Source organism: Orycteropus afer, unplaced genomic scaffold, assembly GCF_000298275.1.
Source record: "Orycteropus afer afer isolate SDZICR_OR568_19922 unplaced genomic scaffold, OryAfe1.0 scaffold00007, whole genome shotgun sequence".
Classification (NCBI taxonomy): domain Eukaryota; kingdom Metazoa; phylum Chordata; class Mammalia; order Tubulidentata; family Orycteropodidae; genus Orycteropus; species Orycteropus afer.
In genome coordinates this window covers 12,517,456-12,544,966 of record NW_006921594.1, presented here as the reverse complement: position 1 = coordinate 12,544,966, position 27,511 = coordinate 12,517,456, and the positions used below count along the sequence as shown (strand labels likewise).

At 36.3% G+C, this 27,511-nt stretch overlaps 1 protein-coding gene across 1 annotated transcript in view; it reads right to left on the bottom strand.

The window, feature by feature from the left end:
* Positions 1–27,511, bottom strand: part of COG5 (component of oligomeric golgi complex 5) — a 382,415-nt gene that overhangs the window by 77,526 nt on the left and 277,378 nt on the right. The window contains exons 15-16 of the mRNA XM_007945097.2: positions 19,277–19,438; positions 17,403–17,502 (exon numbers count right to left, since the gene is read on the bottom strand). Coding sequence (XP_007943288.2) covers positions 17,403–17,502; positions 19,277–19,438 — 262 coding nt within the window. The remainder of the gene's footprint in view (positions 1–17,402; positions 17,503–19,276; positions 19,439–27,511) is intronic.

Genomic DNA, 27,511 nt, shown 5'->3' with positions numbered 1-27,511 from the left:
CACACACAGACACCACACAGAAAAAGAATTCAAAGGCCAAAAGAATCCTTAAATAATAATTTAAATGGTTCCTATGTGAAAATGACAGACATACTATTCCTGTTTTAATTTAACTACAGGATAACTGATCACTGTATGAACAAAATATTTTGTTAGTAATTCTAATTATGTACATCTGTTCACTAAGACCAGCATGTGAATTTAATGAATGAGAAATAGATGAGACTGGATTCTGAAACAATGATGAACTCTATACTTAACATTCAGAATGGTTTTTACCTAATTATTAATTTGTAGATGAAATGACCAAAATCTCCATATCCATCACAGCTGAGGGGTAGCGGTGACCCCTGACAATTCAAGGGGTTAGCTGGATGACAGGTTTAAGCTTCCTAAGTAGATAAGAAAATCTGCTGCAAGTTACTTTGGGGGAGTTATAAAGTTAGTGATTCAGAGGAAAGTGTAAAAAGGACATGAAAATTCATTATGGATTAGTTATGAATTATAGAAGGGTAAGTTACTTTTATTATGGAAATACCAGTAGTGCTCTATCTATAATTTCCATTACTGCTAAGGAGATGTCAAAATTAACAGATAACTCCTTACTCAGGTGTATTTCTTCATAATTCTTCTAAGGATTTCTTTGCAAGCATACAGAAAGTAATGAGAAGAAAGTGTATTACAATGTCATAGGTTTAGAGAACAGAATAATGTGAAATGCATACTAATCTTCTTCCCTGAAGAAAATGAGTTAAAACATTATTTATACTCAAATAAGATTTTTTCTTCGGTGAAGATATATACTCGATTAGCCTAGAGCAACAGAGTCTGTTATTGTATTCTTGTTGTCTGCCATAAATGACTAGCCTTGTCTGAGGAGTCTGAAGGAGGGTTCTGAAGAGCACCAGCTCAGTGTGGCCTGATTCATCCCCTTCACCAAGGCACACTCCCATTTTCAAAGCAGATATGTCAATTCCTGTACATAATTCTCTTCATTTTTGTTTTATTGGTTTGAAGCTGAATTGAAGGTGTAATAATTCTTATGTTTTCTGAGTAAATTATTACTTTTCTTATTATTTGTAATGCCTAATAATGCCTTCTGCCTTAAAGTACATTTTGTCAGATGTTAATATAGTTATAGCAGCTTTCTTCTAATTAGCATTTGCTTGAAATATTTCTTTCTCCATTCCTTTACTTTCATTATTTTATGTTCATATGTTTTAGGTGTGACATGATGAATTTGTATGTAGTTGCTGACTTTATCTAAACTGAAAAATGTCACTGGCCAGTTTACTCTATTTACAGTTATTATGATCAGTGATATGCTAGGGATTATTTTATCATCTTGCTATGCACTTTCTATATATCATGATTTTGGGGGGTGGGGGAGCTTCTTTTTATTCTTTTTCCTTTTCTCCCCTTTCTTGGACTGGTAGTTTCCCTTTTTACTACCTTTTGCGCCAATTTATTCAAAGTTATGTATTCTATTTCAACTCTTACAGTAAAAAAATTTAAATGGTTAAAATTCACACTAAGTCAAAGTAATCTACAAGTCTATACTTCTGAACAATACAAGAATTTTATGTTTTAACATTCATCACCCCTTTCTCAACTTACATCTTAATGAGGCCCAGTGTTTTAGGTCAACCTGTTTTTATGTCCCAAATTAATCCATATCATTTGTTTTTCATACAATTAAGACTTAGATTTACCAACATGTGTATCAATTTTTTTTCCCTTACACATTGTATTTGCATTCTAATACTTCCTTTTCACTTAGATTCTCTCCTTCTGAGTTCAACTATTAAATGGCTTCCCTCTCACTTAGAGTAAAGGCCAAACAAATTATTTCATATAGCCTAGGGCAACATGATGTAACATTAAGTTTGCAGTCTGAAGGGTCTTAGACTGGGTCACACTACCACTCATCAATCTGTCATAATGCTGTGATAATGGAAGCTGTAACAGCAGGATTACCTACCCATGGTGGACAAGTTTCAATGGAGCTTCTAGACTAAGACAGACCAAGAAGGAGGACCTGGCTGTCTTTTTCCAAAAAAAAATTGTCCAGTGAAAACCTTATGAACAGCAGTAGAACACTGTCCAGCATAGGGCCAAAAGATGAGCCCCTCAGGTTCGAAGGCACTCAAAACACATCTGGGGAGAGAGACCTCCTCAAAGTAGAATCAATCTTAATGATCTATATGGAGTAAAACTTTTAGGACCTTCATTTGTTGATGTGGCATGACTCAAAATAAGAACAGCTGCAAACAACCATTAATAATCAGAACACAGAATGCATGATGTATGAATCTAGGAAAATTGGAAGTTATCAAAAATGAAATGGAATGCATAAAGACTGATATTCTACACGTTAGGGACCTGGTATTGACCACTTTGAATCAGACAATCTTATGGCTGCTGGGAATGATAAACTGAAGTGGAATGGCATTGCATTTATTATAAATAAGAACATTTCAAGATCTATCCTAAAGTGCAATGCTGTCAGTGATAGGGTAATATCCATACACCATAACTGGAAGACCAGTTAATATGACTATTATTCAAATTAATGCACCAACCACTAATACCAAAGATGAAGAAACTGAAGATTTTTACCACCTTCTACAGTATGAAATTGATCAAACATGCAATCAGGATGCACTGATAACTGGAACGCAAGAGTTGGACAAAAAGAGGAAGGATCAGCACTTGGAAAATAAGGCCTAGGTAAGAAAAATAACTTGAGACTGTATGACTGAATCTTTCAAGGCCAATGACTTATTCATTGGAAATAACTTTTTTCAACAACATAACCAGTGACTATACACATGGACCTGCCAGATGGAATACACAGGAATCAAATTGACTAACTACATCTGTGGAAAGAGACAATAGAGGAGGAATTCAATGTCATCAGTCAGAACAAGGCCAGGGGCTGACTGTGGAACAGACTACCAATTGCTCATATATAAGTTCAAATTGAAGCTGAAGAAAATTTTTAAAACTCCACCAGAGCCAAAGTACAACCTTGAATATATCCCACATGAATTTACACACCATCTAAATGATCACTAAATCTAATGACCAAAGACCAGATCAGTTGTAGGATGACATCAAGGATATGATACATAAAGAAAACAAAAGGTCAATAAGAAGACAGGGGAAAAAAAAAAAAAAGAAAAGAAAAGACCTAAATGGATGGCAGAAAAGATTCTGAACGTAGAGGAGCTAAAGTAAACAAATGAAACGATCACATGAAAGAGCTGAAAAGATTTCAAAGGGTGGCTTGAGAAGACAAAGTAAAGTATTATAATGAAATGTGCAAAGTCTTGGAGTTAGAAAACCAAAAGGGAAGAACATGCTCAGTATTTCTCAAGCTGAATGAACTGAAGAAAAAATTCAAGCCTAAGTTGCAACACTGAAGGATTCTGTGGGCAAAATATTGAATGGTTCAGCAAGTATTAAAAGAAGATGGAAGGAATAAACAGAGTCACTGTAGTAAAAAGAATTGGTAGACATTCCACCATTGCAGGAGGTAGTCTATTCTACCTCCTGAAATGGTATTGAAGGAAGAAGTCCAACTCCACTGAAGGTATTGGTGAAACATAAGGCTCCAGGAATGGACAAAATACCAATTCAGATGTTTCAACAAATGGATACAACATTGGAAGCACTCACTCATCTACACCAAGAAATTTGGAAGACAGAAAGAGATCCATATTTGTGCCCATTCCAAAGAAAGGTGATCCAACAGAATGTGAAAATTATCAGACAATATGACTAATAGCACACACAAGTAAAAGTTTTCTGAAGATAATTCAGAAATGGTTGCAGCAGTACATCAACAGGGAACTGCCAGAAATTCAAGCCAGATTCAGAAGAGGGCATGGAATGAGGGATACCATTGCTCATGTCAGATGGTTTTTGGCTGAAAGGTAAGAATACCACGTAGATGTTTACCTGTGTGTTACTGAGTATGCAAAGGCACTAACAACCTGTGATACACAGATGAAACAATCTTGCTTGTTGAAAGTAAAGATGATTTGAAGCACTTACTGATGAAGATCAAAGACCTTCAAAGGCCTTCAGTGTGGATCACACCTCAACATAAAGAAAACAAAAATCCTCACAAACGGACCAATCAGCAACATCACAATAAATGGAGAAAAGATTGAAGTTGTCAGAAATTTCATTTTACTTGGACCCACAATCAATGCCCATGAAAGCAGCAGTCAGATTCAGATGACACTGCACTGGGCAATCAGCTGCAAAAACTTTATAATGTTAAAGATCAAAGATGTCACTTTGAAGACTAAGGTGCATCCAACCCAAGCCATGGTATTTTTAGTGGCCTCATATGTGTGTTATAAAAGATCTGAACAGAATATTTCAAACAGCAGCTTGAGAAGACAAAGTCAATTATTATAATGAAATATGCAAAGACCTGGAGTTAGAAAAACAAAAGGGGAAGAATATGCTTGGCATTTCTCAAGCTGAAAGAACTGAAGAAAAAAATTAAGCCTCAAGTTGCAATATTGAAAGATTCTATGGGCAAAATACTGAATGATGCATGAAACATAAAAAGAAGATGGAAGGAATACATAAAGTCACTGTATCAAAAAGAATTGGTCAATGTTCATACATTTCAGGACTTGGTATATGATCAAGAACCAATGGTACTGAAGGAAGATGTCGAAGATGCACTGAAGGAAATGGTGAAGAACAAGACTCTGGGAATTGATGGGATACCAATTGAGATGTTTCCACAAATGGATGCCACGCTGGAGGCACTCACTCATCTATGCTAAGAAATTCAGAAGACATCTACCTCGCACTGACTGGAAGAGATGCATAATTGTACCCATTCCAAAGAAAGGTGATCCCACTCAACTAAAAAAACTCACTGCCGTCAAGTTGGATCCAACTCATAGCGACCCCTCCTTGGGTTTCTGAGGCAGTATTGCTACGGAGTAGATTGCCCAATCTTCCTTCCAAGGAGTGGCTGGTGGGTTTGAACCAGCAGCCTTCTGGTTAGCAGTCAAAATATCACATGCAACTAAAATTTTGCTGAAGATAATTAAAAAATGGTTGTGGCAGTATATTGACAGAGAGCTTCCAGAACTGCAAGCTAGACTCAGAAGAGAACGTGGAATGAAGAATATCATTGCTGATGTCAGATGGATCTTGGCTGAAAGCAAAGAACATCAGAAAGATGTTTACTTGTGTTTTATTGACTGTGCAAAAGCATTTCATTTGTGGATCATAACTAATTATGAATAACATTGAGAAGAATGGGAATTCAAGAACACTGAACTGTGCTCATGAGGAACCTGTATATAGACCAGGAGACTGTCATTTGAACAGAACAAGGGGATACTGCATGGTTTAAAATCAGGAAGGAAGTGCATCAGGGTTGTACCCTTTCACCATATTTATTCAATCAGTAGACTGAGCAAATAATCTGAGAAGCTGGACTATATGAAGAAGAGCATGGCATCAGGATTGGAGGGAGACTCATTAACAATCTGCGATACACAGACAACACAACCTTGCTTGTTGAAAGTGAAGATGGCTTGAAATACTGATGAAGATTAAAGACTAACAGTCTGCAGTACAGATTACATCTCAACATAAAGAAAACAAAAATTCTCACAACCAGGTCAATAAGCAGCATCTCGATAAATGGAGAAAAGCTTTAAGCTGTCAGAGGTTTCATATTACTTTCATATTACATCAACAGCCATGGAAGCAACAGTCAAGAAATCAGACGACATACTGCACTGAGCAAATCTGCTGCAAAAGATCTCTTTCAAGGTTTGAAGAGCAAAGATGTCTCTTTGAAGACTAAGATGTGCCTAACCCAAACCATGGTATTTTCAATCACCTCATATGGATGTGAGAGCTGGACAATGAATAAGGAAGACCGAAGAATAGTTGATGCTTTTGAGTTGTGGTGCTGGCAAAGAATACTGGAAGAACCATGGACCGCCAGAAGAACTAACAAATCTGTCCTGAAAGAAGTGTAGCTGGAATGCTCCTTGGAGGTGAGAATGACCAGACTTCATCTCACTTACTTTGGTCATGTTGTCAGAAGGGACCATTCCCTGGAGAAGGATATCATGCCTGGTAAAAGTGGTGGGTCAATGAAAGAGAGGCAGGCCCTCAATGAGATGGACTGACACAGTGGCTACAACGATGGGCTCAGGTATAGCAAGGAGTGTGAGGCTGGCACAGGACTGGGCAGTGTTTCGTTCTGTTGTACATAGGGTCCCTATGAGTCAAAGCCTGCTCAATGGCATCTAACAAGCAACAACGTATGTGTGTGAGAACTGGGTAATAAATAATGAAGACCACAGAAGAACTGATGCATTTGAATTGTGGTGCTGGCAAAGAATACTGAAAATACCATGGACTTCCAGAAGAATGAACAAATCTGTCTGGGAAAAAGTACAGCCGGAATTCTCTTTAGAAGCAAGAATGGCTTGACTTTGACTCACGTACTCTGGTCATGTTGCAGAAGCAATCAGTCCCTGGAGAAGGATATACATAGACAGATGATAGGTCAGATAGATCAGATCAGATGATAGACAGACAGATAGACAGAGAGACAGACAGACAGACAGATAGATAGACAGACAGACAGATAGACAGATAGATAATCATGCCTGCTAAAACAGAGGGTCAGAGGATCAGAGGAAGACCCTCAACAAGACGGATTGACACAGTGGCTATAATGATGGGTTAAAGCATAGAAACGATTGTGAGGGTGGCACAGGGCCAGGGAATGTTTCTTTCTACTCTACACAGGGACACTCTGAGTCAGAACTGACTTGATGGCACCTAACAACAAGATTGGGTGTCAAGAATTTCTAGGTTAACTAAGAAAGTTTATTCAGTTAATATTCAGGAAGCCAGGCATAAAAGCCAGGCTGGAGAAGTAGAGTCTCTAGATGTAAGGGACCTAGGGTTAGATAGAGGAGCCACTTTATGGTGTACAGCCCAAGACCAGAATACGAATTGTTTAAACAGCTGCCAGATTTCTGCTGGCTTTAAAGCCGCTTGTACCTGCCTCCTGAGCCCTGAGCAGCATGATCATTCCCTTTGGGTGTTAATTAAAATTTGTCTTTTTGAAAAACATGCATATGGTAGAAATTAAAACAGAACTGAAAATGTAAAATGAAAAAGAAAAGTTTTCTCTCAATAGCCTTAGTCCCATTCTCCACAGATACATTATTAACAATTTCTTGTGACTTTCCAGAAAAAAATGAAAAAGAGAAAGCACTAAATATCATTTATTAGTATATCTATTTTACTAGATAGGACTACTAAATGTACTATTTTCACAGAGACTTTTCGAAATCAAAACATACAAATCTTAACCATGACACAAAGTATTTCCCTTGCTAATTTCTAACAAAATGTCCAAACTATCAATATTTTTTTGAAGATACATTTTCTGTGGATACAAGAGATGGAAAAGGTAGGGCATCTGAATTCCCCAGCGTTCAATATTCCTTCCTATTACTGTCAATTTTCGAAGACTATTAGAATGATTACAGTTAGAAATTTTATTTCTTAACTAAACTGGGCTCTTAGCAAAGAATAGTGCTCACATATGTTTTGAATTAAGAAAAGTGAAAGTAAGAAGCCAGGACCCAAGAAAAGAAAGAGATCTCTCTCACATGCATACACTGCTAGCTTTATTTTTTCCAGACTTCCGAAGCTTATAATGTATTATATTTAGTTTTGGTAGGTTTATTTTAGGAAGTTGTTGAATGTTTCAACTAGAGAAGCAGCACCTGTTTGGTGAACTAAGGAAGCAAAGAAAGGTATTTCCCCATTTCAATTCCTGATCTATGTCCAGTTTTTTTCTTTTTCTTTTAAGATTAATTTCTTAAATCTTAAGAGACTCAGCAGCTATCTTCCAGGATTTGTAAAAACCTCCACAATCCTCTACATTGAATGACTGTTCTCCGATAAAGCTAGGATGCACCTCTGCGTCACATACCCTACATGATTTTTTTAAACTAATTTTCAATTGAAATATAAAACCTAGAAAAATGTATGAAGCTTCCATGTACAGATAAATGAATTATCAGAAATCAAAAGCTTTTGTTTACTATTTTATCAAACAATGTATTACAGACCCCTTTGCTGTACATTCTTGCCATCGGGCCATTGGTCTTTTCAAATTTTAGGTACATATCTAACTTCTCTCCATTATGACTTGCAGTTTTCATGTACAGTCTTAAAAATATTTTGTCAAATCATTCCTAGGAATTTTATATTTTCTGTTGACACTACAGTATCTTCTAAAATAAATTCCATTTTCTGTTTGTATCTGGTAAATAGAAATGGTTGATTTCTAATAATTTACTAATTCTAGAATAACATTGATTTTCTGTTTTCAATTTAATTGTTTTATACTCTCATGTTTTATTTGCTTCTTTCTTCTTGCTATGGGTTTAGTTTGCTCTTTTTTAAACAGTTTCTTGAGGTAAAAGTTTAGATCACTGATTTGAGACCCTTTTTTCTTTATGAATATAAGCATTTAATGCCATGAATTTCCCTGAGTTAGTAGCATCCCACAAATGCTGATGTTGTATTTTCATTTTTATACAATTCAAAATGTTTTTTTCAATTTCCTCTTTGACCCATGGGTTATTTAACCATATTGACCCTTATTTACCTTATTTACCAAGCGTAATGTCCTTCTCCAGAGACTGGTACTCACCTGACAACAGGGGTTTCACAGATCATACTGAAAACCAAGACATTGCTGTTGAGTTGAATTCCAACTGACAGTGACTCCACAGGATGGAGTAGAACTGCCCCACAGGGTTTCCAGGGCTATAAATCTTTTTCTTTTTAAAATTTTTATTGTCATTTGGTTGAGAGTTTACAGAGCAAATTCATTTTCCATACAGCAGCTCACATACACTTTCTTTCAAGACATTGACTGCAGTTTCCCACGATGCAACAGCTCTCTTCCCACTTCCTCCTCATAGTTACCTCTTCCCTTTGTCCTTCCCTCCATGCACTCGTGCCCTCCGAGCTGTCTCCCTGGGCATGCACTGCCCTTCTATTCTCCTGTGATTGATCTCTGCAAGGAGTGTATCTACCTAATGTAAATATTCACCGAGGCTGAAAATCTTTATAGAAGCAAATGCTGCATCTTTCTCATCACGGCTGAAGGGTTCAAATTGCAGACCCTTCTGCTAGCAGCCAAGTGCTTAACCAGTGCACCACCACAGCTCCTCTCAGAGACCACAGATCCCCTTAAATACATTCACAAACTTAAATTAAGAGATCTAGCCTTAAATTACTAAAGAATACTACAAAGAAAAGGAGAAGGGATTTTCCTGATTCCTGTTACTGAGGAAAAGCTTTCCATTTGCCACCATTTAGGTAGGTTTCAGAAAATAGTGTAAATCTGCACAACCTCATAACAGAGGTGAGTTAAAACTAGCTGTCCAGAAGCTTGCTATGTACCTGATACTGTAAAGGATGATGAAAGACAAACAACAGTGTCTCAGATGCAAATAAGCTGTTATTCCAGAAAAAAGGAAGTTCAGTTTACAACAAAAGAAATTCTTTTTGTGTGTCCCCCACTCCCCAGCCCCCCTCCTCTAAGTTTGTCCCTGGTACCTAGAGATTTTATAGTTGCCTTTCTTCACGCCCCACTCCCAACCACTATCACCACAGCTCTCAAGTTCAGGACCAAATCTAATGCTGGCGGCTCACAGAGCTTGTCACACCAGAGTATGGCAGATCCAGTTCCAAACGTGAATTTGTCTTGGTTCCACTGGGAAGACAGTCTTGCCTCATGTCATACTAGGCTTACACTTGTAGATGCTCTAGGCAGTTAATGCCGGTTTTCTTTATATCTTATTTGTATGTCTCTATCTTTCACTGTTTTATATAAATCCACCAGCCACTCCTCAGAAGGAAGATGTGGCAATCTACTTCCTTCCGTAGTGATACTGCCTCAGAAACCCAAGGAGGGGTCACTGTGAGTCGGGTCCAACTCGACGGCACATAACAACAACAAATATGTTGTTGTTGTTGCAAATATGTTTTTTTTGTTGTTGTTGTTATGTGCCATCGAATCAGACCCGACTCACAGCGACCCCTCCTTGGTTTCCAAGGCAGTATCACTATGGAAGTAGATTGCCGCATCTTCCTTCCGAGGAGTGGCTGGTGGGTTTGAACCACCAGCCTTCTGGTTAGCAGTCAAGTGCCTTAGCCACCATGCTACCAGAGCTCCCAACAACAATATATTTGTATGTTTGTGAGAAGGGTGCTCTGAATGAACCACAGCCTAACCTTGACTAAATGCTGACAACCTTCCATCCCAGAAACATTCTCTCAAATAGCATCATTTTGTAAACATATATGAGTGCATTAAATTATATTCCTATAACTTGGAAAAGGGATAGGATTAAAAGCTCTGATCACTAACATGCTTGAAAAGATGTAAAAGTGCTACAGTGATAGAGCTTCCAGTTCTAGATAAACTGCACAGATGATTCAGATTCATCCTCTCACTCTGAGTAACATATTAACACGGCAGTGAAGACTTACCAGGCCAGACCCAATTGTCCACCTTCTTTCCAAGCCTCTAACTGCTACTTATATTCCTGTGATGGACGTGGGGTAGCCCATCCACTCAGAGAAAAATCTCCACATTCTGGAATCTTTTCTAAGTATGAATTTTTAATGACAGACATAAGGAAGAAATACAACCAGGAAATTATTTATTTGAGTATTATATGCTTGTGGTAATGAAAACATGTTTACAGCAATAAGGATTAAAGACTGTGATAAAGAGTCAACATATATCATCAAATGAAGCCCTACAGAAAGATACTGATGATTTTTTAACATTAATTAAAATTATTAAATAAATTACCATGGTAGTCAATTTCTCTCTTCTTTGGTTTTGAAGCTTTGAGGTCAAATGGAATAAAAATATAACAAATATACAAAAAATATAAAAAATAAGTAGCGAGATCAGGCCTTTGGGAAATTGAAAAAAAAAAAAAAGTGTTCAGAGACCCTCTTTTTAAAGTTTTTTCTTGTCCTCAATTTTGCTGTGTGACAGATGGCAACCTGGCCTCAATTATTCACCTCTCGTGGCATTCATGCTTGATAAAGTAGAGGGTCAGTGAAAAAGAGGAAGACCCTCAAACGAGATAGATTGACACAGTGGCTACACAATGGGTTCAAACATAATGATTGTAAGGATGGAGCTGGATGGGGTAGTGTTTCTTCTGTTGTGCACAGGTCACCATGAGTCAGAATCAACTCGATGGCACCTAACAGGAACAACAACTTTATATCCACATCCCTTGATATTTAACTTTATACTGTGGGTAGGTTATTTTAGTGAGCCGTAGTTATGGGGAGCTGTCCTTACCTCTGCTATCACCATGCCATCATACCCAGGCTACCAGGCTGAAGGATTAGAAATACCCGGAACAGAGCAAAGTGTATGGTTAAGGCCAGTCTAGATCAGCGGATAGCCAATAGACAGTCAACTATGTGAGTAAACTCAGTCAAGATTAGCAGAGTTCCCCAGCTGTACTCCAGCTGACCCAGGAGACATAAACAATACAATGTTTACTGCATCCCTCTAAGTTATGCAGCATTCTTGCAGCAACAGACAACCAATACAGACTTTAAACAAGGATTTTAAATTTTCAACTTTCTTCTGAAAATATTTCTAATCAGAATAACCATTATTTGATATTGCTTTGTTTTCAATAGAGCCTCCTGAATCTTAGACAAGTCTGACAGTTCCACCTCCTACCTACCTGGCAACAACAACAGAAAACAACTGGTTGCCATCGAGTTAATTATAACTCATGGTGACCTGGCACAGCCCCCAGAAAATCAAGCTCTTACAAGTCTGGGAAGCAAGTCAGAAAGCCAGAGTAACTGACCAACACAGGTACAGAGGTATGGAGGAGTAGAAGGCTGTCCAAAGGATTAAGAGAGTTTGGTAAGCCAAAGGGATAGGTGTATTTGTATTATAGATAAAGTGCTTTTGGTCCAAGAGAGTCCATTGATAAATTCCAACGGTTTGCACATTATATAAAAACTCTTCTAAAACTCTTCTAAGTTATTTTATATTGTTCTTTATCTTTTATTTATTTGAATGTTAATATCATAGGTTATTAGTATATTATGTAATATGGAGTTATATTCATGTAGATGACATTTAACTCTATTAAATAATCTTTCTATTTCTAAAAATATTGAGCTCATACACATATATGTATCACCATTTAAATATCACACAAGTAAGTTTTCCTTAATTACAGGAATAGCAAGTCTCCAAATTACTTATGACATTATACAAAAAACAAAGTGTATATTTACAAAGCTTAAGAAGCAAACAAACAAAAAAAACAAAACAAAACAAAAATCAACCTTAATGTTGCTGACCTCCTACAAGGCTACTGACCAGCAATGAAGTTGAAACCTCTCCTTAAATGTCATTCCTATTATTGTTGTTAATGGTTGGCAACCTAATTAAATGTCAATCTACTTTTTCATAGTTCATAACATTTACACTAAGATTCTAGATGACATTTCCTGAAACCATCAAACAACAGTTATTGTTAGAAAATGCTCTGATAATTCACCTTTTAAAAGGAATACTTACTCATATAGTTGCCTATATATTTTTGTGATATTTGATGTCACAAGAGTATCTATGAAATTATACAGGTAACACAAAGGTATCACAACAGTTCCGTTAAAAATTAATATTTTCATTTCCTTTTAACATATAAAGGACAAGAAAAGCTTGATTCAAACTTGCCATAGCAAGGGTTAGTAATACTGCCTTATAAAGGCCGCATTTCAGAGGTATATCTAACTCATAACCAATATATCACCATTAAATAATCAATTTGTTGCATTTAATTATAAACTATAACGATTAAGCTCTATATACTTTCAGGTATATATATATACCTGAAAGTATATATATACTAGCAGAAAATTCTATTTGTTAAATTAGCTGCAAATTCATAATTGCTATCAAGACACAAAGTGACAAGCATTTTTAAATGAAAAAACTCTAAAAACCATCAATCATCCTTTTCATGAAAGCACACCTAGGAAATTGCTATTCACAAGACACATAATACATTAAATACATAGCAGAAGAAGTAAACTCTATTGTGTAGAAGTCACACATGAGAATTCAGTGCTAATTCCTGTTCTAAATTAAACTACTAAATCATCTAACTATCCATTAATGTCATATATACCCACTGCCATCAAGTAGACTCCAATTCAGAGCGACCCTACAGGACGGAATAGAACTGCCCCACAGGGTTTCCAAGGCTGTAAATCTTTACGGAAGCAGACTGCTTCATCTTTCTCCCACAGGGCAGCTGGCAGATTTGAACCATCACTCTTTCAGTTAGCAGTCCATTGCTTTAACCACAGTGTCACTAGAGCTCTTATAAGGTCATAAAAAAGTTAAATAAACTAAGGTACTTATAATATATTATGCATTTATTAAAATAATAAATGTAGATCTCTGTATCACGTGAATAAGCAAATTACAAAACAATATATAAAGGACATTGTCACTTTTCTTCAATAATAACAAAAAAAAGGAGGTTGTGTTTGAGTGTAAGATACTGGTCAGGAAAAAAAGACCATATTCAAGCTTGGTCTAAAGTCAAACTGGGAGTTGGATGCTAGTTGCAGCACTTGCTAGCAGGCATTTTACTTTCAGCAGCCTACGTTCAGCATGCTACTTAATCTTTCTCAGTCTCAATTTTCACATTTTGCAATTTTTGATACTAATACTGACTCGACGGCACATAACAACAACAACAACAACTTTCACTTTATAGTTTGTTGTGAAATAAATGATATAACACATACTGGCTTGGCACAACCCCTAACACACACATGTATATATATATAAAATATGTAACATAAATAGTAGTTATTTTTGTGCCTTAATCCTATCCTTAAAAAATGGATTCTAATTTACTTAAGATTCAGAAAAAAATATTTGTCCCTGTAGAGGTTTGGGCTTATATGGCATATACTTTTAATGACTAATAACAGAAAAATCTTAGAAAAAAATAATCCATGTATAATAATAAAAATAATTTTATACTTATTTAAATATATATATTGTATAATCTACCACATCCCAGAACAAGGAGCTCTGGTGGTATAGTGGTTAAAGCATTTGGCTGCTAACCAAAAGGTCAGTGGTTTGAACCACCAGTTGCTCTATGAGAGAGGCAGTCCACTCCCATAAAGATTTACAGCCTTGGAACCCCTACGAGGCAGTTCTCCTCTGCCCTAAGGGATCGCTATGAGTTGGAATCAGCTTGACGGCAGTAGGTTTGTACTTCAGAACATTAAAATAATGAGGGTGAAAATAAGTAATATATATAGTTTTCCAAAGCAGGTGGAGGAACCTATCCAAATATACACAGTGAATTTAGATGGCATAGGATACCCACTGGGAGCTCTGATGGCATAGTGCCTAAGGCATTTGAGTGCTAACCAGAAGGCTGGTGGTTCAAATCCACCAACCACTCTTCGGAAGGAAGACTGGACAATCTACTTCCGTACAGATACCACCTCGGAAACCCAAGGAGGGGTCTCTATTACTCAGAAACGACTTGATGGCAGTGAGCTTGGAACTTAGAGGGATACCCACTGAGTGTATCAATTCAAAAACTCCTTGTATGAGCCTTTTTCCTGATGTGAATTTAAGTTATACTTTGTTGTTGTTGTTGTTATTTGCTGTCGAGTCGGCCCCGATTCATAGCGACCCCTCCTTGGGTTTCCGAGGCAGTATCACTACGGGAGTAGGATTGCCCAACCTTCCTTCCGAGGAGTGGCTGGTGGGTTTGAACCGCCAGCCTTCTGGTGAGCAGTCAAGTGCTTTAGCCACTATGCTACCAGAGCTAGGGAAATAAATTTAGGATTCTGGAAAGCTGCTCATTCTACATTTCAGGTTTTATAATTTCAAGTCATCCTTTTTTGAAAGCATCTTGTCTTTAAAATTTAGCTTTTTTTTATCACTGCTGGAACTACTGTTCACTACTATTCCATTAATGATCTGATTTATGTCACTTTTCAAACCTGAAGCTTAAATTTTTTATCTATAAAAAAACCCCTCCATGTATAGCTTTAGTTATCATACCAAATCTCTAGTCATTTCCCTTTACTATAAAAATCAATTTAAAATCTTTCTTTCACTGAAGACTTGATGATATGTGCTATTTCCCTCTTAATGTTTTTAGTGAAACTATTCTAAAAGGATAGGAATATGCAAAGAGCAATGGAACAAAACATATCACATTTTAAAAACACAGTAAAATAGCAGGGACATTTTATTCACCAAGATATAAACAGAGACTAAACTGTTAATTAAGTCATTAATCAACAACATTAAAAATAAAGAATATGATGTTCTTTGTAATCTTATTAGTGTTCAGAGTTTCTTCCTACACTGAAATGAAAGTTGAAAAGCAAAATTAATTTTGGAGGAAAAAAAAGTAATTTAATTATAAAAACCTAAATAACTGTTTTTCTGTATCAATGACTTTCTATTAATCTTCAGCATCTTATAAAAATAAAAAAATCCTATTGCCATCAAGTTGATTCTAACTCTTACAACGCTATAGGACAGAGTAGAACTGCCCCATAGGGTTGTCAAGGCTCTAATCTGTATAGAAGCTGACTGCCATACCTTTCTCCCATAGAGTAAATGGTGGGTTTGAACTGCTGACCTTTCTGTTAGCAGCCAAGTGCTTAATGACTATGCCCCCAGGGCTCATAATGCACATAGGCCTAAACAAGTGAGGGTCACAGACTATTTTATGAACAATCTCAATTCAATCAAATGCTTGTTGATATATTTTAATCCTGTCAAAGCCTTATACGGTAATTGAATTCACTTACCTCCACCCCCTTTAATAAAAACAAAATATTTTCTATACATATGAGAGCTCTTTATAATGATTATAATGATGTTGTCATCAGGTGGGATCATTTCATAAGGATTTTTTTCCTGGTATTTTCAGTAATTATACTAAACTTTATTGAATATACTACTGAATTTTATTTATTATCAAAAAACATGTGCTTTAAAGCAATGATTGTTATAATAAAGTATCTATAAACAAATTTTGAGAGAAAAATTAACTAATTACTTAAAGTTTTCATGGTCTGTATGACCAGTTTTCAAGAAACAAAATTTTTAAAAAATGCTTCTAAAGTACCTATCAAAACTGCAAGAATAACTGAATGGATAGACAGCATCACACTAGCAAACAAAATCTGGCCGTCTACTGGAATTGAAAGAACTCATGAAATAACTGTTGCCACCAAGGATCATTTTAATGCAAATTTATTCAGTTCAATTGCTTACCAAGCTATCCTAAAAATTATTCCAGAACCAAATGAAACTACTCGGATATAGGCAAAACCAGACTATTTCACTTGTTATGGTGCCTTCAACTGGGAGCAGAGAGGCTAAGCTGAAAATGTGTTTTACTACCCAGCTAGAGAAAGCAGAGGTATCCAGAATTTGGCACAATCTCTAAATAAGTATGTCAATGCCAGCTAAAAATATACTGAAGTCTAATTTTCTTGTGCTTGGATTTCTGTTAATGTGTGTATGTGTGTGTGTGTGTATATATATACACACACACACATACATACACATTAGTTAAACATGTGTGCTAGACTTAAAAGAGTGATGCACAGAATTAAGATTATGATTCAGTTTTATATATAACTGCATATATATATCTGCATGCATATATATATATATAAAATATGTAACATACATATATGCATATGGACAGCTGTTTCAAATAAAATAATTTAGTGTTAAATTTCTATATATGAGAGTTTTAGGGTTGCAACATTCAGAAAGTAAAGCAACATTTTTCTATTACAACTTTAAACACTTCACTTCCTCCAATCATTTTCTTACAGCTCAAGTCAATTTCATACTAGATAACAGTGCATAAATGATATCTGAAATGAGTGGTCAGATGAATGGGGAACTTTGAACAAGAGAAGGAACTTTTATCAGTCCTAGGTAATTGTATTTCAAAAATACATAATTAGCCCCTAAGTTGGCACATGGATTTAAAAAAAAAAATTATAACACATGCATTCTGAAAATTTATAAACAGCGGGCCAGAGAGTAATTTTTAATAAACACATGTAATTTTTTTTCCATTTTAAATTCTATCAGATTCAAACATTCACTAGAGTGGAAATGCCAGTAAATTAATACTTAGTCAATTCGATATTTACAGTTTGCCACGTATTGTATGATAAGTATTTTAAACAAATACCATGAAAGTTTACAGATAAGTGAAATCACTTACAAGCTGCTCAGATTTTACACCGTATAACTGGACAGTCTTTGCCACGTTTTTTGACACAGCTAAAGTGAGGTTTACATCAACAGCTGCTATATTTAGTTCACTGGAGAAAACAAAAACAGATTTTAATTATTAGCAACCTCTTTCATCAATGAAGTAAAGAGCAACATATAAACCCAACAAGCAATGTGATCATTCGTTTCATAGAGTTCACAGATTGCTTCCAAGAATTGGTTGCATTGTTTCATTTTTGCCCTAAATTCAGCATAAGGAAAAAGTACTTTTGGGATGGCTTTCTAAATGATCAGTTTCTCATTAATGAAAGCATGACATGTGTGAGTGGAGGCTGTGATTAAGAGGGTAAATTGTGTACAGATTTTAAAAGTAGTGCTCTTTCTAATACTGATAAGTGCAATTAGAGGCACTGCATACCATTGCCATCTGCAAGGAAATGACAGCTCTTGAATGAAAATGATGACCTTGGAGGGACTTAGGCTAAAAATATAAATTACACATGACACGTAAAGACATTTGGTTTCTGTAGAAATTTTGCCATTTAATGCTATTTTCTATAGAGTAGATTTAAAAATATAACTTGAAATTAAAAAAAATTGGATTCTTAATAGAAGTATGTCTTTGTCATGCTTACTTTCAACTTTAACACTGGATTCATTGGGATATTTGGGCTAACTGAGGAGCTCTGGCAGTGCAGTGGTTAACCGCTTGGCTGCTAACCAAAAGTTCAGTGGTTCAAACTCACCACGAACTGTGTGGGAGAAAGATGAGGCTTACAGAGTTACAGGCCTTGGAAACTCTATGGGGCAACACTACTCTGTCCTACAGGGTCACTATGACTTGGAAATGACTCAATGGCAACAGGTTGATCTGACTACCAAGAAAATATTTTACAAAGACCATGGAAAGACTATCAGGAATTAAAAAGTGCATGAAAATCTGTACATAGGTGGAAAAGCAAGAAAAGTGATTATTGTCTCTAAAAGAGCAAAATAAATCTTGGTAATCAATAGGTTCTCTTGTTGAAAAAGGTGAAAGAATATGGAACAACACTAGTGTGTACCACATGTGACAAAAATGCTCTCATCCAGTACGAGATGGAGATATATTAATACTCAGTTTTAAATTCTATTAAACACTGGCATAAGGATGCTTCTTCAACATCCAGATTAGACTTGATTATCCTCAAGCTTCATAGAACAGGGCAAAGAAATCAAGTTGAATCTAGTTAACACTGCCATACAAATCAAATAAGAGAGAAATTAGGATAAAAAATCTAGAAGTGGACTTTAGAAAGTCAAGATAACTGTGGAGAAATGTAGGATGAAGTTGTTGGGCAAGTCAGACACTTTAACGATATGTTTGCAGCTGAAGATATGTTTATGTATATCTTATGTGGCTTTTTATTGATGTGGCTTTTTATTGAAACTCTCTGTGCCTCAGAAATATATTTGCAAATTTGTAGTCTAAAGGAATCTAGACAGTTCTACATCTTGGTGCTATATTGCCCAACTACTACTTGTCTCTTCTATGTTTTAGTTTCTCAACTTGTAAAATATTTTTATACTGGCTTTGTTTGTATAACATCAGGAATTGATTATGGTATAAAAAGTCAGGTTTACTATGTATCTTTTGCAAGATATGGAACAATCATAATGAACTATTTTTAGACTTAATGGTTTTATTAATTAGAATCTCAAGTACTTACTACATGGGTACTCATTCACTGGAAAACTCTTGATTTAGTTACATAGCTAATTACCTGAATAATTTGGGATGTATCAAAAAATGTACTGCTACCATACTTTATTAAAAATTGTAGCAGCCATTTCATGGCATGCCATTATTAAAAAAGTACATACCTTGCTATCGTTTTAATGATACTGTCAAGCTCATCAGTGGAAGGAGGATTGCGACCACCAGGGGGAAAAACCAAGTTGATAGGATCAAAGAGTCGAGATAAGGATTTTGACAGATAAGCAGCTTCATAGGGTTGGAGTGAGTCTTTCAAAGCCTTTTCTGGACTGTGGGAACAAAATTTGTTAAAAATAAACTTAAATTATATACAACTAAATGTGATTATGTTGTTGTTGTTGTTGTTTGCCGTTGAGTCGGCCCCGACTCATAGCGACCCCTCCTTGGGTTTCCGAGGCAGTATCACTACGGAAGTAGGATTGCCCAACCTTCCTTCCAAGGAGTGGCTGGTGGGTTTGAACCACCAGCCTTCTGGTGAGCAGTCGAGTGCCTTAGGCACTATGCTACCAGAGCTCCTAATGTGATTATATCAGGCTGCAAATATCTGTAAAAATCCATCTCCTATAAAACATAATTCTACATTAACAAAGCAAGAAAAGATTTGTTTTAAAATATATGAATATACTTTCAAATAAATTTCATAATGAAAACATTTAAGAACTATATAAAAAAATTTCAACTTAAATACAAGTCCTAGCTATAAATGTCATGCAATATGTACTAATACCTATTGTTTCAAGTCTGCCATTTGAAAATAAAATGTAAAATCTTATTGATTATAATATGATCTATGACTTTACTAAGGAGCTCTGGTGGAGTAGTAGATAAGGCAGTTGGCTGTTAACCAGAAGGTTAGCGGTTCAAACCCACCACCAGCTGCTCTGTGGAAGGAAGATGAGGGAATCTACTTCTGTAAAGATTTACAGCCCTGGAAACCCAATGTGGGTCACTATGAGTCGGAATCAACTTGAAAGCAGTAAGCTTCATTTTCATGCCTTTGCTAGCAAGTCCTATCTTTAGAGAATATCAAAGCATATATAACATAGGCCAAATCTGCAGAGACCTGCTCCACAAGTTCAACACTCTTTCTTTCCACCATGGCTGCTACCTTTCATAGAGTTCACTATCTGTGAAGCAAGTACACAAATCTATATTTGTATCACCCCTCCCATTCCAAATTGTCATTAAGTCACTAACAAGAGTGTAGGCCCAAAGATACAAAGATATAGATATATATATATATTTGTGAAAGTTCTAGTATCATATAAAAACTCCAACTGGAGGTCTGGCTTTTTTTTACTATATTCCTCACAAGCTAAATTCAGCCTACTAAACACTTCCCTCTTTACCTGTCCCTATCTTCAAAAATTTCAGTTGATTCTCCCTTAGCAGTCAAACTGTTGCATCTTACACTATTGACAATCACTATCAAATGTCTACACAGGTAACCACTATTTCCATCGACTTTCTTACGCTTGTAATTGACTCTACATCTTCGCATTCAACCCCTCTCTACTACCCCTCAACCAGACGTTCTTCTGTCTTTTGTCTGCTCTTGATAACAAATTCTCCTTCATCTTGAACATTAACCTTGAAAATGGCCAACTTGCTCCTTTTTTGTATGTGAAACCTCACTTTCTTCTTTCCCCACCCTTTCTAGTTAACTGATATTATATAAAGGTCAGAATACTCTCGGCTCTTACATCCTAATTCCACAGTTATCTTTTAATACTTTCTCATTCAATAAGTATTTCACTCAACACGTATTTAGGGAGAACACTATGTACCACACACTTTGTTAAGTACTAGGAAGATAGTACATTAAAATTGGCTTATAATCTAGTGAAGAAATGGACAGGTAAAGTGTTAACTATATCAAGTTTTAAAATAGATTAATGGGAACATGGATGAATTAGCGTCTTAATCTGTGTAAGGCAATCTCCACTGAAGTCTACCCCATCTGCTTAAATGTCTTGTATATTCTTAACCCTGTCATCTACTGACCTTAAGAAGTCTCTTCCCTCCTTCTTCCTCTTTTCAGCACCTAATTAATAACTACTAACTGTCTTGTTGGGAGCTCTGGTACAGTAGTGCCTAAGGCACTTGACTGCTAACCAGAAGGCTGGTGGTTCAAACCTACTAGCCACTCCTTGGAAGAAAGGAGGGGCAATCTACTTCTGTCATGATACTGCCTCAGAAACCCAAGGAGGGGTCACTATGAGTCCGTCAGACTTGAGGGCACATAACAACAACAACAACAACAAGGAATTTAAATAAATAAATAAAATCTTCTAAGAGCTTAAGGGAGCTCTGGTAGCATAGTGGCTAAGGCACTTGACTGCTAACCAGAAGGCTGGTGGTTCAAACCCACCAGCCACTCCTCGGAAGGAAGGCTGGGCAATCCTACTTCTGTAGTGATACTGCCTCGGAAACCCAAGGAGGGGTCGCTATGAGTCGGGTCTGACTCGACGGTACATAACAACAACAACAAGAGCTTAAGGGAGCTCTGGTGGTGCAGTGCCTAAGGCATTTGACTGTTAACCAGAAGCCTGGTGGTTCAGACCCACCAGCTACTCCTTGGAAGGAAGATAGGGCGATCTACTTCCCTAGTGATATCACCTTGGAATCCCAAGGAGGGGTCACTAGTTGAGTTGAGTTTGTTGTTGAAGAGCTTAAAGAAACCATAAATAAAAGCAAGGAAAAGAAACACAATACCCTTGAAGAATTCAGGAACACCATATGAGAGCAAACTTGACAAAATAAATGGACAATTAGAAATCATACAAAAACAGCAATAAGAAATCCAGAAGATTAGCACTAAAATTACAGATAGACAACACAATTGAAGGACATAAGAGTAGAAATGAATTGGCTGAAGAATTCATTAGCCAGCTAGAAGACACACCAAATTGTATGAGAAAAATTAAGAAAAAAGAATGAATAAAACCTAACAGTTACATGGAATAATATCAAGAAAAAATAATGTACCGATGATTGGAATTCTAGAATATGAAGAGGCAGGAAAAAAAAAAAAAACACAGAGAAAATTGTTGAAAACCTGCTAGCAGAAAACTTCCTCAGTGTCATGAAAGATAAAAATATATTCACTTAAGAAGCTCAATGAACCCCACAGAAGATCAACCCCAAGAGAAAGTCACCAGGCACGTCATAAACAAACTTCCCAAAATCTAAGACAAGGTAAGAATCCAGAGCACCTCAGGAAAAACGGCAACCAAAACTCTGATTTCTCAGCAGAAACCATGCAGGCGAGAAGGCAAGGGAATGACATATACTGTCCCTGAAATACAATGGTGAAATTAGTATATTCCCAGAGAAACAGAAATTTGTAAAAACCAGGCCAACCTTACAAGAAATGCTGAAAGAAATCCTTCAGACAGAAAACAAACAATAGAAAAGTATAGCCTAAGATTAAGACACATGGCAACACCACCTAGAAATCAACCTAGACAAAAAATTCTCAAAACTAAAATAAGTTTAAAAATGGAAAATAAAGAACCACCACAGGCATCAATCTGTAAATGACTACAACTACAAAGCAAAAAGAGGGCCTAAATGCTATAATTACAGAACTTTCAAATGGAGAGGAAGGCAGTACATTATCAATATAGAACAGACTGATACAAATTTAGGCAGATAAAATTTACTACTAAAATAAATAGTGATAAAATCTTTACTACTAAAGACTTTTTCTTTACTACACAAAGAAAATTAATAAGGCTTCTAAATAAAATAAGAAAGAAGAAAATCACAAGGACTTAGTAAGCACAAAACAAATAAAAAGGAAGAAAAAGATAAAAGCTGATAATAAAATGAACTCAGCACAGAAAAATATTTGGAATAAAGAAACCATTAACACCACAGTAACAGACACACACACACAAAAGTGTGACAGCACTAAATTCACACACACCTATCATTAATTACACTGAATGTGAATGGAATAAATGTACCAATCAAGAGAAAGAGTGGCAGACTGGATAAGAAAACAAGAGCCATCAATATCCTGCCTATAAGAGATTCACCTTAGACACAAAGATAAAAATAAATTTAAAATTAGGGAATGGGAAAAAAAAATCAAGGTAATGTCAAACAAAAGAAGAGCAATACTAATTTCTGATAAAATAGACTCCAAGGCAAAAACTAGCATAAGGGACAAGGAAGACATTATATAATGATAAAAGAGTCAATCCAAAAAAAGAAGACATAACAAAAATAAATATCTATACACCCAATGAAAGAGTTCCAACACATATAAAACAAACATTCACTGAATTGAAAGGAGAAATAGACAATTCCACAAGTAGTACAGGACTTTAACATACCACTTTTGATTAATGACAACCAACCAGAAAGAAACTCAAAAAATACACAGAAGATCTTAACACCATAATGAGCCAACTTGACCAACAGACATATACAGAAGACTCCACCTAACAAAAACAGATACACATTCTTATCCAGTAAACATGGATCATCTTCCAGAATGACCAAATGTTAGGTCACAAAGCAAGCCTCAATAAATTAAAAAACATCAAAATATTACAAAGCATCTTCTTGCATCACAATGCTATAAAATCCTAAATCAATAATAGAAAAATCGGGGGAGGGGGAATCAAATACATAGAAACTGAATAACACCCTGTTCAAAAACTACTGGGTATGAGAAGAAATAAAATGTGAAATAAAAATGTTCCTAGAAACAAATAAGAATGAAAACAAAACATATCAAAGCCTTTGGGACCCAGTGAAATCAGTACTTAGAGGTCAGTTTATATAGCAATAAATGCACACATCAAAAAAGAATAGAGAACTAAAATTAACACCTTCACTCAACAACAAGAAAACAAGCATCAAAAAATGCCTACAATCTCCAGAAGAAGAAAGGAAAAAAAAAAAGCATAAAAAAATGAAACAAAGAAACAACAGAAAAAAGTCAACAAGACTAGAAGCTGACTCTTCAAAAAGGTTGACAAAAATGACAAACCACTGGCAAATTTAACTAAGGAAAAGAAAGACATGATGAAAATAATATGAATAAGAAATGAAATGGGCTACATCATAACAGAGAGAACTAAAATTAAAAAGATAGTAACAGAATACTATGAAGAATTGTACTCCAACACATTTGAAAACCTAGAAGAAATGGACAGATTTCTAGAAACAGACAACCTACCTAAACTAACAAAGACTGAGATAGAAAATTAGAACTTCATAACAAAAGAAGAAATTGAAGAGCTCATAAAAGTATTTCCAACAACAAAAAAAGCCCTGGCACACACAGCTTCACTGGAGAACTCAACCAAACATTCAGAGAGGAGCTAACACCAATCCTACTCAAACTATTCCAGAATGCAGAAAAGGATGGAATACTTTCAAATTCATTTTATGAAGCAAGCATGACACCGATACCAAAACCAGGCAAAGACACCATTAAAAAGGAAAATGACAAAGGTTGTTAGATGGTATTTCTACATACATATTTGTATATACTGTGTTGCTGTTGTTAGGTGTCATTGAGTTGTCTCTAACTCATGGTGACCCTATGCTCAGCAGAATGAAACATTGCCCAGTCTTGTGCCAGCCTCACGGCCCTTGCTTCATCTGAGCCCATTGTTGCAACCACTGTGTCTATCCATCTTGTTGAGTGCCTTCCCCTTCTTCGTTGACCCTCCACTTTACCAAGCATGATATCCTTCTCCAGGGAATGGTTCCTTCTGACAACATAATCAAAGTAGGTGAGACTAAGTCTGGCCATTCTTGCTTCCAAAGAGCATTCTAGCTGTACTTCTTCCAGGAAAGATTTGTTAGTCTTTTTAGCAGACTATGGTACTCTTAGGCTGGCAGTTCAAACCCTCAGAAGAAAGGTTGGGCAATCTGCTTCCATAGTGGTACCACCTCGGAAACCCAAGGAGGGGTTGCTATGAGTCAGATCCGCCTCAACAGCAGTGTGTTTGGTTTTGTTTATGGTACTCTTAGCATTCTTCTCCAGAACTACAACTCAAAAGCATTAACTCTTCTTTGGTCTTCCTTATTCATTGTCCAGTTCTCACATGCTTAAGAGGTGATGGCTTGGGTTAGGTGCACCTTAGTCTTCAAGGAGACATCTTTGCTCTTCGGTACTTGAAAGAGGTCTTTGCAGATTTGCCCAGTGCAATACATAGTCTGATGTCTTCACTGCTGCTTCCATTGGTGTTGACTGTAGAACCAAGTAATATGAAATCCTTGACAACTTCAATCTTTTCTCCATCAACCATGAAGCTGTTTATTGGACCAGTTGTGAGGATTTTTTTTTTTCTTTATATTGAGGTGTAATCCATACTACAGACTGTAGTCTTTAATCTTCATCAGTAAGTGCTTCAAGTCATCCTCACTTTCAACAAGCAAAGTTGTGTCATCTGTGTATCGCAGGTTGTTAATGAATCTTCCTCCAATCCTGATGCCACATTCTTCTTCATATAATCCAGCTTCTCGGATTATTTGCTCAGCTTACAAGTTGAATAAGTATGCTAATTCCAAACCAACCTTGACACACTCCCTTCTTGATTTTGAAACATGCACTATCCCCTTGTTCTGTTCGAATGGCAACCTCCTGATCTATGTACAGGTCCTTGTGAGTACAATCAAGTGTTCTGCAATTCCCATTCTTCTCAATGTTATCCACAATTTGTCATGATCCACACAATCAAATGCTTCTGCACAGTCAAAACACAAGTAAATATCAGCTAAGATCCATCTGACATCAGCAATAATATCCCTCATTCCATGTCCTCTTCTGAATCCAGCTTGCATTTCTGGAAGCTCTCTGTCAATATACTGCAACCATTTTTGAATTATCTTCAGTAAGATTTTACTTTCATGTGACATTAATGATATTGTTCAAATAATTTCCACATACTGTGGGATCACCTTCCTTTGGAACGGGTACAAATATGGATCTCTTCCAGTCAGTTGGCCAGGTAGTTGTCTCCCAAATCTCTTGGCATAACTGACTAAGTGCCTCCAGCAGGGCATCCATTATTGAAACATCTCAATGGGTATTCTGTCAGTTCCTGGAGCCTTGTTCTTTGCCAATTCCTTCAATGCAGCTTTGACTTCTCCCTTCAGTACTATTGGTTCTTGATCATATGCCACCTCCTGAAATGGATGAAGACCAACCAATTCTTTTTGGGACTGTGACTCTGTGTATTCCTTCCATCTTCTTTTGATGCTGCCTGCATTAGTCAATATTTTGCCTATAGAACCTTTCAATATTGCAACTCGAGGCTTAATTTTTTCCCTCAGTTCTTTCAGCTTGAGAAATGCCAAGCATGTTCTTCCCTTTTGTTTTTCTAATTCCAAACCAAAAAAACCAAACTCACTGCTGTCGAGTAGGATCCGACTCATAGTGACCCCTCCTTGGGTTTCCACAGTGGTGTCACTATGGAAGTAGATTGCCCAACCTTCCTTTTTAACTCCAGGTCTTTGTAAATTTCATTATAGTATTTGGATTTGTCTGGTCAAGCTACTCTTTGAAATCTTCTGTTTGGCTCTTTTATCTTGTCATGTCTTCCATTTGCTTTAGCTACTCTCTGCTTAAGGGCACATTTCAGAGTCTTTTCTGACATCCATTTTGGTCTTTTCTTCCTTCTTTGTCTTTTTAATGATGTCTTGCTTTCTTCATGGATGATGTTCTTGATATCATCCCACAATTCCTCTGGTTTTGGTCACTGGTGTTCAATGCATCAAATTCATTTTTTAGATGACCTCTATATTCAAGAGGGATATTATCAAGGTCATATTTTGGCTCTGGTGGACTTCTTTTAATTGTCTTCACCTTCAACTTGAATGTGCATATGAGCAGTTGCTGGTCTGTTCCACAATCAGCTCCTGGCCTTCTTTTGGCCAAAGATATTGAACTTCTCCATCTCCTCCTGCCACAGATATAGTCAATCTGATTCCTGTGTATTCCATCTGGTGAAGTCCATGTGTAGAGTCATTGCTTATGTTGTTGAAAAAAGGTATTTGCAGTGAATAAATCAATGGTCTTGCAAAATTCTATCATGTGATCTCCAGCATTATTTCTATCACCAAGGCCATATTTTCTAAATACCGGTAAACTCTTCATTTCCAACTTTTGCATTCCAGTCACCAGTGATGATCAACACATTTTGATTGCATTTTCAGTCAATTTCAGACTGCAGAAGTTGGTAGAAATCTTCAATTTCTTCATTTTTGGATTTGGTGGTTGGTCCGTAAATTTAAACAATAGTAGTATTAACTGGTCTTTCTTATAGGCATATGGGTATTATTCTATCAGCATTGTACTTCAGGACAGATCTTGA